The sequence below is a fragment of the Drosophila subpulchrella genome, chromosome 3R, assembly GCF_014743375.2.
Source record: "Drosophila subpulchrella strain 33 F10 #4 breed RU33 chromosome 3R, RU_Dsub_v1.1 Primary Assembly, whole genome shotgun sequence".
NCBI classification, from domain to species: domain Eukaryota; kingdom Metazoa; phylum Arthropoda; class Insecta; order Diptera; family Drosophilidae; genus Drosophila; species Drosophila subpulchrella.
In genome coordinates, this window is record NC_050609.1 from 18,106,719 (window position 1) to 18,120,110 (window position 13,392).

The following is a 13,392-nucleotide window of genomic DNA, read 5'->3' on the forward strand; positions in this document are numbered from 1 at the left end:
GAGGATGAGGATGAGGACTTGGTCCTGGCGGTTATGACACAGGACTGCCGGCTCCCTCCTTTGTGTCTCCGTCTGCCACTTGTAGCTGTCACTCAGCGGTTAATTCGAGCGATTTTATTTACATTTCGCAGAGGCCATGGAACCGGAAAGGAGCAACATCGAGTTCGGAAAGGAAGCGGAGTCAAGGCCCAAGATGGATAAAGCGTTTTTACTTGTTAAGGAAATTAGTGGCATATCCTGACAGGGCGCCCATCATCCTCGGAGCTTCCTATTCGAGATGCTCTACTCTTAGTCACCTCTCCACCCCATAAAATACATATATCTTTCTATCCTCCCTTGCTGATTTAATTCATTTGTTGTCTTTGCTGCGAGTCTATTGTCTGCCCCTCGTTGTTGGTTTTTTATGGTTGAAATTAAAGTTACATTTTCGTGGTGGTTGATATTATGTGCCAATGTGAAAAGGCCTAAATCCCGGGCCATCCCCCTCTTAAAAAGCAAGTACAGTTGCGTGAGTGTGTTTATGGTGAATTAATCCAGCGTTTCGGCTTGTAAATTAATATTTTGTAAGCTGCCTACTACATTAGTTAGTAGAGCATAAAAATCTATGATATATTATATTAACAGAAATTTTAAAAACAAAATAAGTTAGATATATAATATTCAAATGCTAAATTTTAACCTTCCATATGTACACCTACTCCACAAAGTTTTTAAGATTCATAGGCTAAATAGCGTTTGCGAGAAACAGAAGCTAAATTGCAAATATTCAACCAGCTAAATATGTTAAAAAAATTATCATAAATCAAAACTTCTACTACTTGATAAATCTTAACCAAAAATGATATATAGTATATTCAATTTTATTTTAAAACCGTCTATATTTCGTTGGCATTTTGTATATATGATAACTAAATTTCATAACTTTAGGCCTAGGCGAGCTCCGTTTTTATTAGCAGCTGGACAAACAGATAATTTAGGTCCCCCATAAAGAAGGGGATCCACTTGCAGTCTCGCTCTTTTCGCGGTGAAAAAATCCCCTGGCTTCACCTTATCGGAATCGCTGTCTTCGCTATAAAAGGTGCCTATGCCACAGGTTCCATCATCAGTCGCTCAGTACCCACAGCAACAGCTATAACCACAGCTAAATAGCTAATCCAAAATCAAGGAGTTATATCCATACATTTCATTATGAACTTCAATAAGATCTTTGTGTTCGTGGCCCTCATCCTGGCGATTGGTTTTGGACAATCTGAAGCCGGTTGGCTGAAGAAATTGGGCAAGAAAATTGTAAGTATTTCAAAAATAAATTAAAAAGTAATTACATATTATAATGTATATCTTAAATTGGTTTTTAAAGGAACGCATTGGCCAGCACACTCGAGATGCCACAATCCAAGGTCTGGGGATTGCGCAACAAGCCGCCAATGTGGCAGCCACCGCCAGAGGATGAGCTTTGAAAGTCCCTCAAAGGATTCTCCGAGGACAACCTGCTTAATTATAAACACTTATTTATTTACAATCACATATAGAAATAAACTAGCTTACATCCCCGAAATTTACATGTGCATATGTGTATATGTTTATGGTGTTCTATGGGTTGATTACATTTTCCCAGGGTGGGCTGGGCTTTTCCCGTTTTCCCACAGTTTTCCCGGGGATTCTCGGGATCAGGGCACAAGTGTAAGGGCTCCCTTGGGCCATCGACCTTGTGCTCCGGGTCCACCTCTTGTTGGTGGTCATTTCGGGCACAAACGCGTTTAAATGTCAAAACACTTGAGGTCCTTTTTCAAGGCGGGGTCTCTGGGTTCCGAAATGTTTGAAGTGGGTGGGAGTGGCCCTTGGCCCATGTGTGCCGTGTGTTATGTTTTGTATTTCGCATTTTGTGTGTTCGGCTGGTAATTTGCTTTGATTTACTTACATGAGAGCGGAGGTCGCGCCACGTGACCGCAAAGTTTACATTACATTATCGGAACTCCTTGTGGAAATGATTCACAGGTTTCGCGAAAGAAAAACAAAAACGGAGTGGGGGTAATTAAATTGGAATATCTGTGTGGCATCAAATGAATATTATGAAAAAATAATCATTTAAAATTAATGAGTTTTTCAACATTAAGTAAAGAAAAACATTAGTTTTATAAAATGTTAATATGCAAAAAGGAATCCATTTGAGTAAATACTAAATTTAGTTTAAACTATTTAAAACTGCAGTAGCAGTTTGAACTACTGCTTACCTATATTTTTTATATTTTTACCTGAAACCAAAATCATATCATTAGGTTGAAATATTCTTTTTGGCATCAACTAGTATTAGTTTGATTAAATGAATATTTATTTGATGCCAACAATGTTACAATAAATTACAATAAACTTATGTTTCAGTTTCAATAAGTAATGTTTCAGAAAATGCAGAGCTATATGAAATCTGAATAAAAGCTGTTAAAGCATTTGGTAGTAACACAATATTTTCAATATTTTTCATGGTTGTACTTTTCCAATAAATCTGCCCGAAGCTGAAATTTAAAAACCGCATCCGAATCAATTTTAAAGGCACTTCCGATGTCGCGGCGGCCTAATTACACGGCATCTCCATCGGATTAGGCCAACTCGCCTGGGAAATCGACAGCTTGGGCGGCCAATTCGACGCCTCGGGCTCGAAAGCGCTAAAAGCCAGAGCACATGGTCTGAATTATTGACAGATTAGACCGGGATTGTCTGCCAGTCAATCATTATCACCGTTCTCGGCGCCGCGGAACTCTGAAGTCCAAAATCCAACTTCAAATGACGACGGCGATGGAGCCGCGGCAGCTGCCAAATGATTTGAATTTGAATAACAATAAAGATCAGCTTTTGTCTGCCGGCTGTATTTTGTAATTTATGCATTGATTTCCGCCACCCCCTCGCAGTAATAATCATTTTGAAATTACATAGAAAAGAAGTAGACTCGTGGTGTAATTTCCTCAGTCGGCCCTCCCGTTGCGCAGATTGTAAAATTTGAAAATTTCATAAAGCAAATCCCGGAAAATCATGCGTAAGCCCCTCGAACAGCACTCAAAAATCTGTTGCCAAAAAGTGTAATATGCGTTGTAGCTGCGGAGTAAGTGGAATAAGTATGTGGCCCCCCGCTTGGATTGCCCCTTGAAAACCGAAATCCTCTCCAGAAATCGTTTACAAGCCATTGAGAAGCCGCCGATGTATCAATAATATTTGCCCACCCAGTTCAAAGGTGGTGAAAGTTGTTTTAAAATATACTGCACACAGATGGGGTGCTATCGAGTGCTCAGCCAAGAATAATGTTTGACTTAATTTCTTTTATGGCTCAATATAACCATTATTCGCACTACCCGAGCATAATCAACAAATTTAAATTCAATTCGCCTTTTAAGGTGTCAGAAGCAGTTAGCAATGGTGCGGCCTTTCTCCACCCATCTTGTCCATTCCACAAACTAAACTGCGGTTTCACTTTCTTGCAATTTCATTTGAGAGCTCTGTGCGACAATTTATCATATTTAAAATGCCATAATCGGTGTGAGGTATATTGTTATAGTATTTCCCAGACAGCTAACGATGTCAGACGATTACCTGTAAAATACACTCAGCTCTTTAATCCTCTTTGTTATTAAGAATTTTAATGATCCAAGATGTATCTAAAGGGTGCATTTTTGTTTTGAGTTGAAATCTAAACAAAATATTCGTATATACCTTACTACTTAAAAATAGGTATTTAGTATACTAAGGGGCATAATTTATAAATCCTCAAAGCAAGAAATACCACCTTGTCTTATTAAATATTTCCAGATAAATTGTCGAGTAATTTTTGTATTGTATATCAGGCTGAATAACAACATTATTTCTTTAATGTTCGTTTTATGTATAAGTATATATATTTTTTTTAATTCCAAGAAAAATACTTAAAATGGAATCAGCGACACCGGCGCACTCGATCAAGCCGTGATCATATATGTGGCAGATAAGAAACCGTATAACAATTCGTTTCGAAAACAAATGTTGTATATATTCGGTCGTGGGGACACTCTTATCGATACATAAGAACCGTGTGCTTAGTTGTATTGCTTTTTAAATTAAAACGAGAGCAAGAAAGCTCAAATACATTCCTACACCGAGCTAATATAAATATGAGTGCATCCATATGTCGCAGTTCAGTTCAGTTCCTAGTCGACTGTGTTAGCCGAACGTCGCGTTACCCAAAATGAAATCGAACGTCCTAGTAATTTTTCTGATAATTTCGATACTGGAACAGCTATATCTTGTTAACGGTGACAATGAAATTCGAGAATTCCCATCTAAAATTCCACCACTTGAAAGCAAATGCAACGGCTACTGCTTTTCGATCCTTAAACCCATCCTTGATAATGCTGTAAAGCTGCATTCGGAGAGTATTTTGATTGATGAATTAAAGGAACAAGTGATTTCATTGAAAGGAACTATTGGAAGTCTTCAAAGTGATTAGCAAATTGCAAAAGAACAAATTAAGTACAGAGATGATCTTCTCAAGGAAAAAACCGGAGAACTCAAGATTAAAGATAATAGCAACTTGCAAAGTCAGTTAGTAATTGCTGATTGTCAAACTCAAAACAAAGATCTAATCAATTTAAAAGTTAAAGAAATTATGGATATAACTGAAAGTCTGAAAGGCAAGGACGATCTTATAAATTTAAAGGACAAGCAAATCGTTGAACAAAGTGACAGAGTGAATTCCATGGCAGAAACTATAAAAAAATTGCAGAAACAGTTAAAAAATTCGGAGGAACAAATTAAACTCAAGGATGAGCTTGTGAGCCTTAAAAATAAAGAAGTCAATGAGAAATCTAACGAACTCAAGAGCAAAGACGATCAATTACTCTTAAAAGAAAAAGATTATTATTATTATTATAACAGATTGAGTAGTTTACAAAACTAAACTAACTTAAGTAGTATAGCGCTGGCTGCAGGGCCTATGGCTATGTTGGTTTACAATGTTACTGTATCTTAATCTAATATTGAGTAATTGGCTAGTTGATAATTGTGTTTGTTATGTACATTTTTTTATATTTTGTGGTATAATTCAGTTTTTTTAAGGAAAAGTAGGATTTTTTGTATGTTGTCTGGGTCAGGGTTGCTAAGGAGGTTTAGGGGGTTACTGTTGCTAAATATGGCTTGTTTGATTTGTAGGAGGGATGGGCATGAGTTTAGCATATGACTTATTGAAATGTCACCTTGGCAAAACGGACAAATTGGTATTGAGTTTCGATTTAAATAGTGTTGGTTACGTTTGTGTGTCCTAGTCGAAGTCGTGTTATTTTTATTTGGTCAAGCCTGGTCCAATGTTGGTGGGACTGTTTTAAGTAGTCCCAGGTGTGAGAGTTATTCGCATTAATTGATTGGTACCATTGACTGCAGTGTATAATGTTTTCCTATTGTTTTATTGCAAATTCAGATTTAAGATGTCTTTTTATGTCTACATTATTTATGTTTGGGGTAAGGATAAGTGGCATATTGTTTGCTGACTTTGCGGCTTGATCAGCTAGATCGTTTCCTTTTATTCCTGTATGGCCAGGAAGGTGCCCAAGCCTCCCAGTTCACATGACAAGTCCCGTCGTTGGCACTGCAAGTGCCGGTCGCCCAAGACCACCACGGATACTTCCTCCTCCTCGTCCTCCTGCGATGTTAATGAGTTCGAGGTGGACAGGCCTCCCAGAAAGAGAAAGGCGATATCCCTAACTGCTTCCATGGAGCAGGCAGCTCGTCGCAGGCTGGTGGGCCTGTGTCCCCAGAAGGAACCCCAACTGAAGCAGCAGGCCTACAGGCCACCGAATCTCTGCCAGCTCTGCCGTTCGGACATCAGATGGCTGCCCAAGATCTCCGCCTGCCCGTATTGCGGGTATAAGACCTTCGAGGACATACATCCCAGCGAGGAGCCCTACGATCTTACGGCCACAGCTCAGCAACTCCTCAGGGATTCCCTGCGCAAGGTGCCCTGTGAACTGGGCTCCTCCAATACCTCCGAAGTCCGGAAGTCCCAGGTCAACGATGATCCCAATGTGCCCAAGCAATGTGGCTGTCTGGGTGGGAAACCCTGCACCCGATGTCGCATTCGCAAGCTCTGCGAGAACTTCTTCAAGGAATCCGAGTGCAAGGTAAAGCCCGTTACCCTGCCACAGGCTGAGCCCGGCACTGCGGCCAGATCCTTACCAGAAATCAAGAGTCCGGTGAAGAAAACCAACTCGGACACCTCACAGCGTCGCACCCAACTGATCTCCATCTTCACGGAGATGCGGAATATGTATGGCAAGAAGAAGGGCGCCGACGAGGCGGATGCGGTGGCCCAGGAGCTGAGGAAGGAATGCGATGCAGCCTGCAGGAAGAGCAAGTCGCTCAAGGCCCGCCGAAAGGCCAGGAAGTCGCTGCAAAGGGCCCTGGACGAGATTGACCGGGCCTATCCCAAGCCCCCGAAAACCAGAGTTAAGAAGAAGCCCGTCCACCGCAAGAAGTCCCGATGGTGAGTTTCGATATTCGAGAAGAAACGTTCTTCAAATCGAAAGTGCTCTATAAATCGTTTTTCGAGATGAACCATCTTAGTTTTGCTAAGCGCTAAGTTACTCCTTTATTGAGAAGAGGCCAGATAAAAAGAAACAATTTATGAATTCATCTTCTCGTCTACAAAAAACAATTATTATTTTAACAACAAAGTTCATATTAAAATCAAATCCATCAAATCAAATTCCATATTTAAAAATATTAAAAAGTGCAATGGATAAATGTCATAGGGAAAAATAACATCTTTCCTATACTGACAAAAACAACGCAGAAAATTCTAAAGTTTCAACCTCCTTAAATACTTTTAACTTCGCCTTTCGTCCATTGCGGTTTCTATGAATTTAACAAATTTAAAAAAGATGCAATTTTAGGAATTTTTTATTAAGTGTTACGTTTTTGTATTAATTCATAAGTGCAGTAGAAAACCTCTTCCATTTTTCTTAGTGTGGTTTTTTAGTATGTTTTGAGTATACTCATTTGTAAACGCTTTTCCTGAATCCTTGAATTACCATGGCTTAACCCTGTTCCTTGCAGCTACACCTTCCTGAAGTCGAGGAAGGAGCCCAAAGACCCCCGCATAGGCCACATGGACTGCATCTCGGACAGCAAGTACACCGGCTACTGCAAGGTGCCCTGCCACATGGGTTGGATGTGGACCAAGAGCGAGATGGCGCGCCACAAGTCCTGGCGACCCGGGGCCATTTCCCGACCCATCCGCCAGCTGATGGCCTACTTCCTGAAGGACTTCCCGGCCGACAATATCTGCCTGTCGCGCTACCACTACCGCCGCCGGAAGTGCCCCAAGGATCGGGGTGACCAGGATGAGGAGCCTCTGGTGCAGCACCCCACGCCCCGCGCCCTGGCCACCAGTGCCAACCCGTATGCGGACATGAAGCCCGTGGTCTTCCGCATCACCAAGGATCCGCTGGCCGCTGGTCTCCGCCAGATTCGGGTGGCCCTGCAGGACAAGGGGTTCGCCCCCTGCACCTGCCGCCGCCCGGTGGCCAGCTGCTTCTGCCGGAGTCACAACGACAAGAAGCGGATGCAGTTCGAGCTAGCCAGGGAGTGTCGCCAGCGGGGCTGGCCGGACAACTCGGACACCTTTGTCTACTCGCCGAACAGCGACGACGACGACAGTGACCGGGAGTACGACTTTGGGGTCACGCCCCCAGCGGGCGTTTTGAAGCCCGACCGCCGGCGGAAGCCAGACAGGGCGCATGTGGAGACCCAGTACGTGGATCACGACTGGGCAGCGCCCACCATGTACCCGCATCCGGCCAACATGATGGTCCAGTACGGCGGCTGTGTGATGGGCGAGCGGAAGAAGAAGTTCCCCTGGCTCTACGGCAAGGGCAACATCCACGCAGATCCCCCAAAGCCCCGCATGCGAAATCCCCCAAAGAAGAAGCCACGCAAACAGCTCCCGTTCCGAAACGTTGGGGGCTTCGACGATCCCCGCCGCTTCGATCCCACCCCTCTGAACAGACCTTGGCACAGGTCCAATTCCCCCGTCCATTCAACTGATCTTATCTATCGTCGTTTTAACCCTTAGATCGCAAAATTATTGATTATGATTTTGGCATTCCAATTAAAGACTGCAACTGAATTGAGAATTGATAGGTCTATCTATCCAGCACTTTGCAGGTCGGAAGGTTTCTGATCTCTGGACTGTGCGCGAGTCTTTGGGAGATAGCCTGCCGCTCATACCACACATAAAGACGCCATACACCCAGAAAAATGCAAAACGAGTATTTTAGGAATCGATCTTGAAATTTGTATAGCGAACGTTCTTAAAAGAGGTATCGCTCTTAAATTGAAAGTGTAATCAGAAAAGATTTTTCTTTGGAAATTCTTTCGATCCTGGATAAAGAAAATACGAGCTTACCGAACTTTTGACATCGTTCGTTTAGGATTTGTCATCGAAATACGCCACTTTTTTCCTGAGGGTCAGGCACACTTGTTTGGGGAGTGATAGTACTGTGGTGATAAGAAGATTTGGCTGTATATACGTTACTACGTACATATATTCTGGGAATTCTGGGGAAGCGCTTGTGCTACATAAGCAGTGGCAATAAATTTGAACTTGAGATCAGTTCCGTTTTCGCAGTCGGCGATAATACATTTCACATACTAGCCGAAATGAGTCCGCGCATCTTAGGAATTTTTCTGATAACTTCGGTCCTGGATCAGCTATATCTCGTTGACGGCACCAATGGACTGCAGGAATCGCCGTCGTCTGATCTAAATCTGGAAAGCACTATTAGAGAATTGAATTTAAAGTTGGACTATTGTAAAATCCAATTACAAATCAAGGATGAACATAATAAGGAAAAAATTGAACAAATGGAAACTATTTACAAGTTGAAGAGTCAGTTAGCAGTCAATGAGATATCATGTGCCAAGGAAAAAGAAATGGCTGCAGCTATTAATAATCTAAACATGAGGTTGGTTAATGCTGAACAACAACTAAAATTCAAAGATGACCTCATACAAGAAAAAGTGAAAGAAATTCAGGATTGTGATCTCATAAAAACGAAAGATAAGCAAATACTCGAACAAAGTGAAAAGGTTAACTTTATGACAGTTACTATAAGTAACCTGCAGAGTCAGCTGGCAAAATCAAGAGATGACGTTAAGGTTAAAATAAAAGACATTAATGATAGAACTGAGGAGGTGAAAATAAGAGATGACATTATAAAGTCAAAAGAAAAAGAAATTAGTGATAAGAGTGAACAACTTAAGAATATTGAGGGAAAAATTACTGTTAAAGACAACGAACTGGAAAACCTGAGTGCACAAATTTCGACCAAAGACAATGAAATCGATAGCCTTAATAATCAGACGAAACATGATTTGGAAAAGATAACTGAAATGACCGATGAACTGCACACGTGTCGTGAATGGGAAAGTTGCCCGACCGGCCGTCCAGATGGAGTCTACAAAATAAATAAGCCCGGAATAGCTGTATTTGAAGCTCCATGCAATTCGAATGGCTGGATGACCATTCAAAGGCGTCAGGACGGATCCGTGGACTTCAATCTAAACTGGGTGAACTATAAGAACGGGTTTGGAAACTTAACTGGAGAGCTGTTCATCGGATTGGAGAAGCTGCACCAGATGACTAAGGATAAGCCCCACGAACTGTACATAAAGCTGATGAAATTTAATGGAGAATCTGCTTACGCTCACTATGATAATTTTCAAATCGGAAGCGAGCTGGAATTCTATAAGCTAAAATCACTAGGAACATGTTCTGGGACAACTGGCGATTCTTTGAGATACAGCGAAGGATTGAAGTTCTCCACGATTGATAGCGACAATGACGGAATCTCTAGTAATTGCGCTTTATCACACTCTGGTGCCTGGTGGTATAACAATTGTAGCTATAGGTATATAGGTCCATATGAACATAATAACTATTTCGAAACTAACATACATTTTTATTGCAGTAGGCTTAATGGAAAATACCTAAGAGGATCAACAGGTACGATTATTTGGCATGGCTTCGGCGGTAACAATAATCTTGCTTTTACTCAAATGATGATTAGGCCAAAATCAGCTTTATAAAATTTTATAAAATTTCGATAGTCACACTACCAATTAAAAAACATTATATACAACTTATAATATCAACTACAAGTGTAAATTGTTTTTTTTTATTATTTATCGTAGAAAGACTAGATTGTTAAAACAATACGGAATATTTTGAATTACTCTTATATCTCCAATCATTTTTACTTTTAAGGGTATTTGTTTTCTAGAGCCCTAAATTGGATTGGTTTCAGATACCATTTTCTAAAAATATATCATTCATTATAAAGTGTCAGGTATGCTGGAATTATATGTTTAACGGTAATATTTTCATTACATTTTGTAAGCGTTCTTTTTTAAAGTGAGTAAAAAATTGTATGTCAAACTATCCAAACGAAATGTATTCACTTTGTTAGTTACATTTCATCATCAAATCAGAAAGTCTTTCCGGCTCTATGTCTTTTTAGCATTCTAAGCGCGTTATAAATCACAAATATACAATAAAACATATATGTGCACACATGTCTGCCCTCGAGAACTCATATTGGATGCTTTTTATTTGGTTTGTCAAGCAATGCGAAATAAGAGCAGCACTCTTCGGGCGACAACAATGCAAAACAATTCAATTTATGAAATATTTTTCCCCGAACCCTTGCCCTCTAGTCCGCATCCTTTGTCTATGGCGAAAATAAATGTGCGAGTGAGTAGTCGAGTGTTCATGGAAAATGTCAGCTCGGGAATTACACATACGCAATCGGGATTCCCTGGCATGGCCAAGATTTATTGTCAGCTTGACGATTAACAAAGGTGGATCCGGATTTTGACCCCCTCCGCTGGAATAAATATCTCACCCCTTTTGGACCAACAATTTAATAAACAGTCTAACAACAATGGCCGGGCTTTTGGGTGCCTTTTCAGGACAAACGAAATGAAATTGTTTGGCATCAACACACAGGCATTTTTTATTGTGTGTATCCTGAACCCGAGACATTATGCCCATCCATTGAACCAAAGTCCTGTAAGCGCATAACTTTCCCGGGGCAATAAAATCAATTCAATTGTTGTCAGCTTCCAGGCGACTGCCTCCCAATGAGATCCTTTGAGATCAGATCGCGTGAGCACAGATAGATAGGACGCAGTGCCAAAAATTCCACTCGGGAATATGAATATGAATGCCTATGGGGAGGTGTTCGGTCCGCAATTCAATGCGTCACCACTGGATGACCTCATGGGCTCACGATTTTTTATTAGGAATACCAATATTGGGCGGAGAAAACACTAAAAAGTGAGAGTTCACTGACAAAAGAGTTTCACGTATGAATATGGAGGGGAATAGAATTATATTGTAGGAAAGTTAAAACGTAAAAAAGCAAAGAAAGGCGCTGCCTTTAAATATTTACAACCTGATTGTCTGCTCTGAAATTAGATTATCATATAAAACAAAAATATATATAATATATAATAATTAATAAAACGTGATAAACATATAATAATTATTAAAATGTATGTACTTGTATTATTTTTTAAAAAACCCATTGAGCCTTTAAGTTCATAATGTCTTATATTTCCGTAAACAAAATAGGTTTCCAATGCCCAAATATAAATTACTAACCTCATTGTATTGAACAGATTTCCTTTCATTCCGTTGCTGATTTTTCATTAATTAATTCTCGCATAGATAAGCGAACAATCCAATTAAAACTGGCACCGCGCAGCAAACTTTTGACTTTCAATTAATAACAATTTGACGCCTCAGCGCAGCTCCTTCCCCAAAATAAGGAATACGCAGTCAGGACTTCTCCATCCACATCCTAATATTATTACGAAGATAAAAGAGGGCGCTGGTCCGAAAAAGAGAGACATTTCCGACTGACAGGCACACGTCAGATCCTTTCGAAGCGTAAATTAATCTCGATCCTGGCAGCGAGTGGCGAAAAAATTATTAATGAGGCGCATGTGTGGGTAAGTGGGAAAAATTCTTAATCACGGGAAAAAAAAGGGAAACCAAGAAAATAAGGAAAATTGGACGAGCGACCCTCATTAACGGGAAATTAGTTTTGCTCTGATTTCTGTCATCTCGGGATCTGGGTCTCTCAGGGTCTCCCAGCCGCCGAACAAAGGTCCTTTTTCCAGGGGTGATTAAACGCGGAAACGAGGCAAACATCAAGTTCTCCTGGTCGCTGACACTTTTGCGATTAGCGCAAATCAAAGAAGAGAAAGCGATTCCTAGGTGTCGCAATTGCACCAAATTAGTCGTCCTGAAAAGGGGCTGGTGGACTGGCATCCAGGATATCCAGGACATCCAGGACAACAATGGACCAGAGGATTAAGTTCTGGACGCATTTCATTTGAATTAATTTGCGGCACTCAAGTGCCACACATAAATCCTCTGCCCTCTAAAGAGCATTATGTAAATGTGAATTCTTGTCCTGTTCTGGTACTGCTTAGCTGGAACCTGCACTAAAAAAAATTATTGTACAATTTAAATACAATTAACTGGTTTTCTAATATAATATGTTTTTATGTATTTTTTAAGTTCTCGACAAAAATTACTATGTTTTTAAATCAGTAAAAAAGGTAACTTAAAGTATGCAATGATTTGAGTGGTTTCAGTTAATTCTGAATCAATTTTTCCATTCTTAATATAATTACGATTTTATTAATATGCGATTTGTTCAAATACAACAATTGTTTGCAGGTTTTAACTTTGGTGAACAATTTTTAGGTTGCATTTAATAGGAATTTTTCCGAGTGTCTCAAAGGAAGAGTGTATTGTGCGGCCACCTTTTGAGTGCACTTAATTATGCGTGAATCTTGCATAGAATTTTTCGGAAATTTCCCAGCGATTCTGCCTCATTTTACACCAAATTTAGCGCAATTATTGTCGCTTTTTGTACTCCTGTCAGCGGCAGGTACAGTCTGACCTCTGACCTCGTTCCCCAGTACAGTCGTGCTCAGCATCGTGTGGACCCCAATTACTAGATGGCTTGTGCTCTATATAGAGTTTCATTCGCATTTTTCAATTACCCATCTAGGGCTCAGTTTTCTTTGGCATCCTCTTCACTTGGCATTGTTTGTCCTGGCCGCTGTTTGGTTTATTGATATGTTCTCCAGGTCCTCTGGGGAAATGGCCTGCCAGGACTCGTTTCGGGTTTTTCATCTCCCCGTCAAACTTCCCCAATAATTTGTTTAATGGCAGCGTAAAAAATTAGACCATATTGAATGTCAATTGTTTGATTTTTTGATTAAGGTTCGGTTTCCCATCGTTGTTGGTTGGTTGGTTGATTGTTTGCTCTCAGCATTGATTAAATATTGAAAGAGTAAAGT

General features: G+C 40.5%; 3 protein-coding genes across 4 annotated transcripts; all 3 read left to right on the top strand.

Annotated features, from left to right (window-relative positions):
• Window positions 1-1,117: 1,117 nt before the first annotated feature.
• Window positions 1,118-1,555, top strand: LOC119545657 (cecropin-C-like). The gene is made up of 2 exons (XM_037851383.1): window positions 1,118-1,287; window positions 1,358-1,555. Exons 1-2 carry the CDS (start codon window positions 1,189-1,191, stop codon window positions 1,448-1,450), a joined length of 192 nt encoding a protein of 63 aa, XP_037707311.1. The 5' UTR covers window positions 1,118-1,188; the 3' UTR covers window positions 1,451-1,555.
• Window positions 1,556-4,185: 2,630 nt separating this feature from the next.
• Window positions 4,186-10,137, top strand: LOC119545648 (angiopoietin-related protein 7-like). Of its 2 annotated transcripts, XM_037851374.1 has the most exons (3): window positions 4,186-4,274; window positions 8,628-9,923; window positions 9,984-10,137. In XM_037851374.1, the coding sequence occupies exons 2-3, from the start codon at window positions 8,674-8,676 to the stop codon at window positions 10,099-10,101; spliced, it is 1,368 nt and encodes a 455-aa protein (XP_037707302.1). In that variant the 5' UTR covers window positions 4,186-4,274; window positions 8,628-8,673; the 3' UTR covers window positions 10,102-10,137. The 2 variants fall into 2 exon arrangements, with proteins under 2 accessions (XP_037707302.1, XP_037707301.1); XM_037851373.1 differs by lacking the exon at window positions 4,186-4,274 and having other exon boundaries at window positions 8,523-9,923.
• On the top strand, window positions 5,547-8,086 carry LOC119554107. The gene is made up of 2 exons (XM_037864866.1): window positions 5,547-6,496; window positions 7,069-8,086. Exons 1-2 carry the CDS (start codon window positions 5,547-5,549, stop codon window positions 8,084-8,086), a joined length of 1,968 nt encoding a protein of 655 aa, XP_037720794.1.
• Window positions 10,138-13,392: the final 3,255 nt, after the last annotated feature.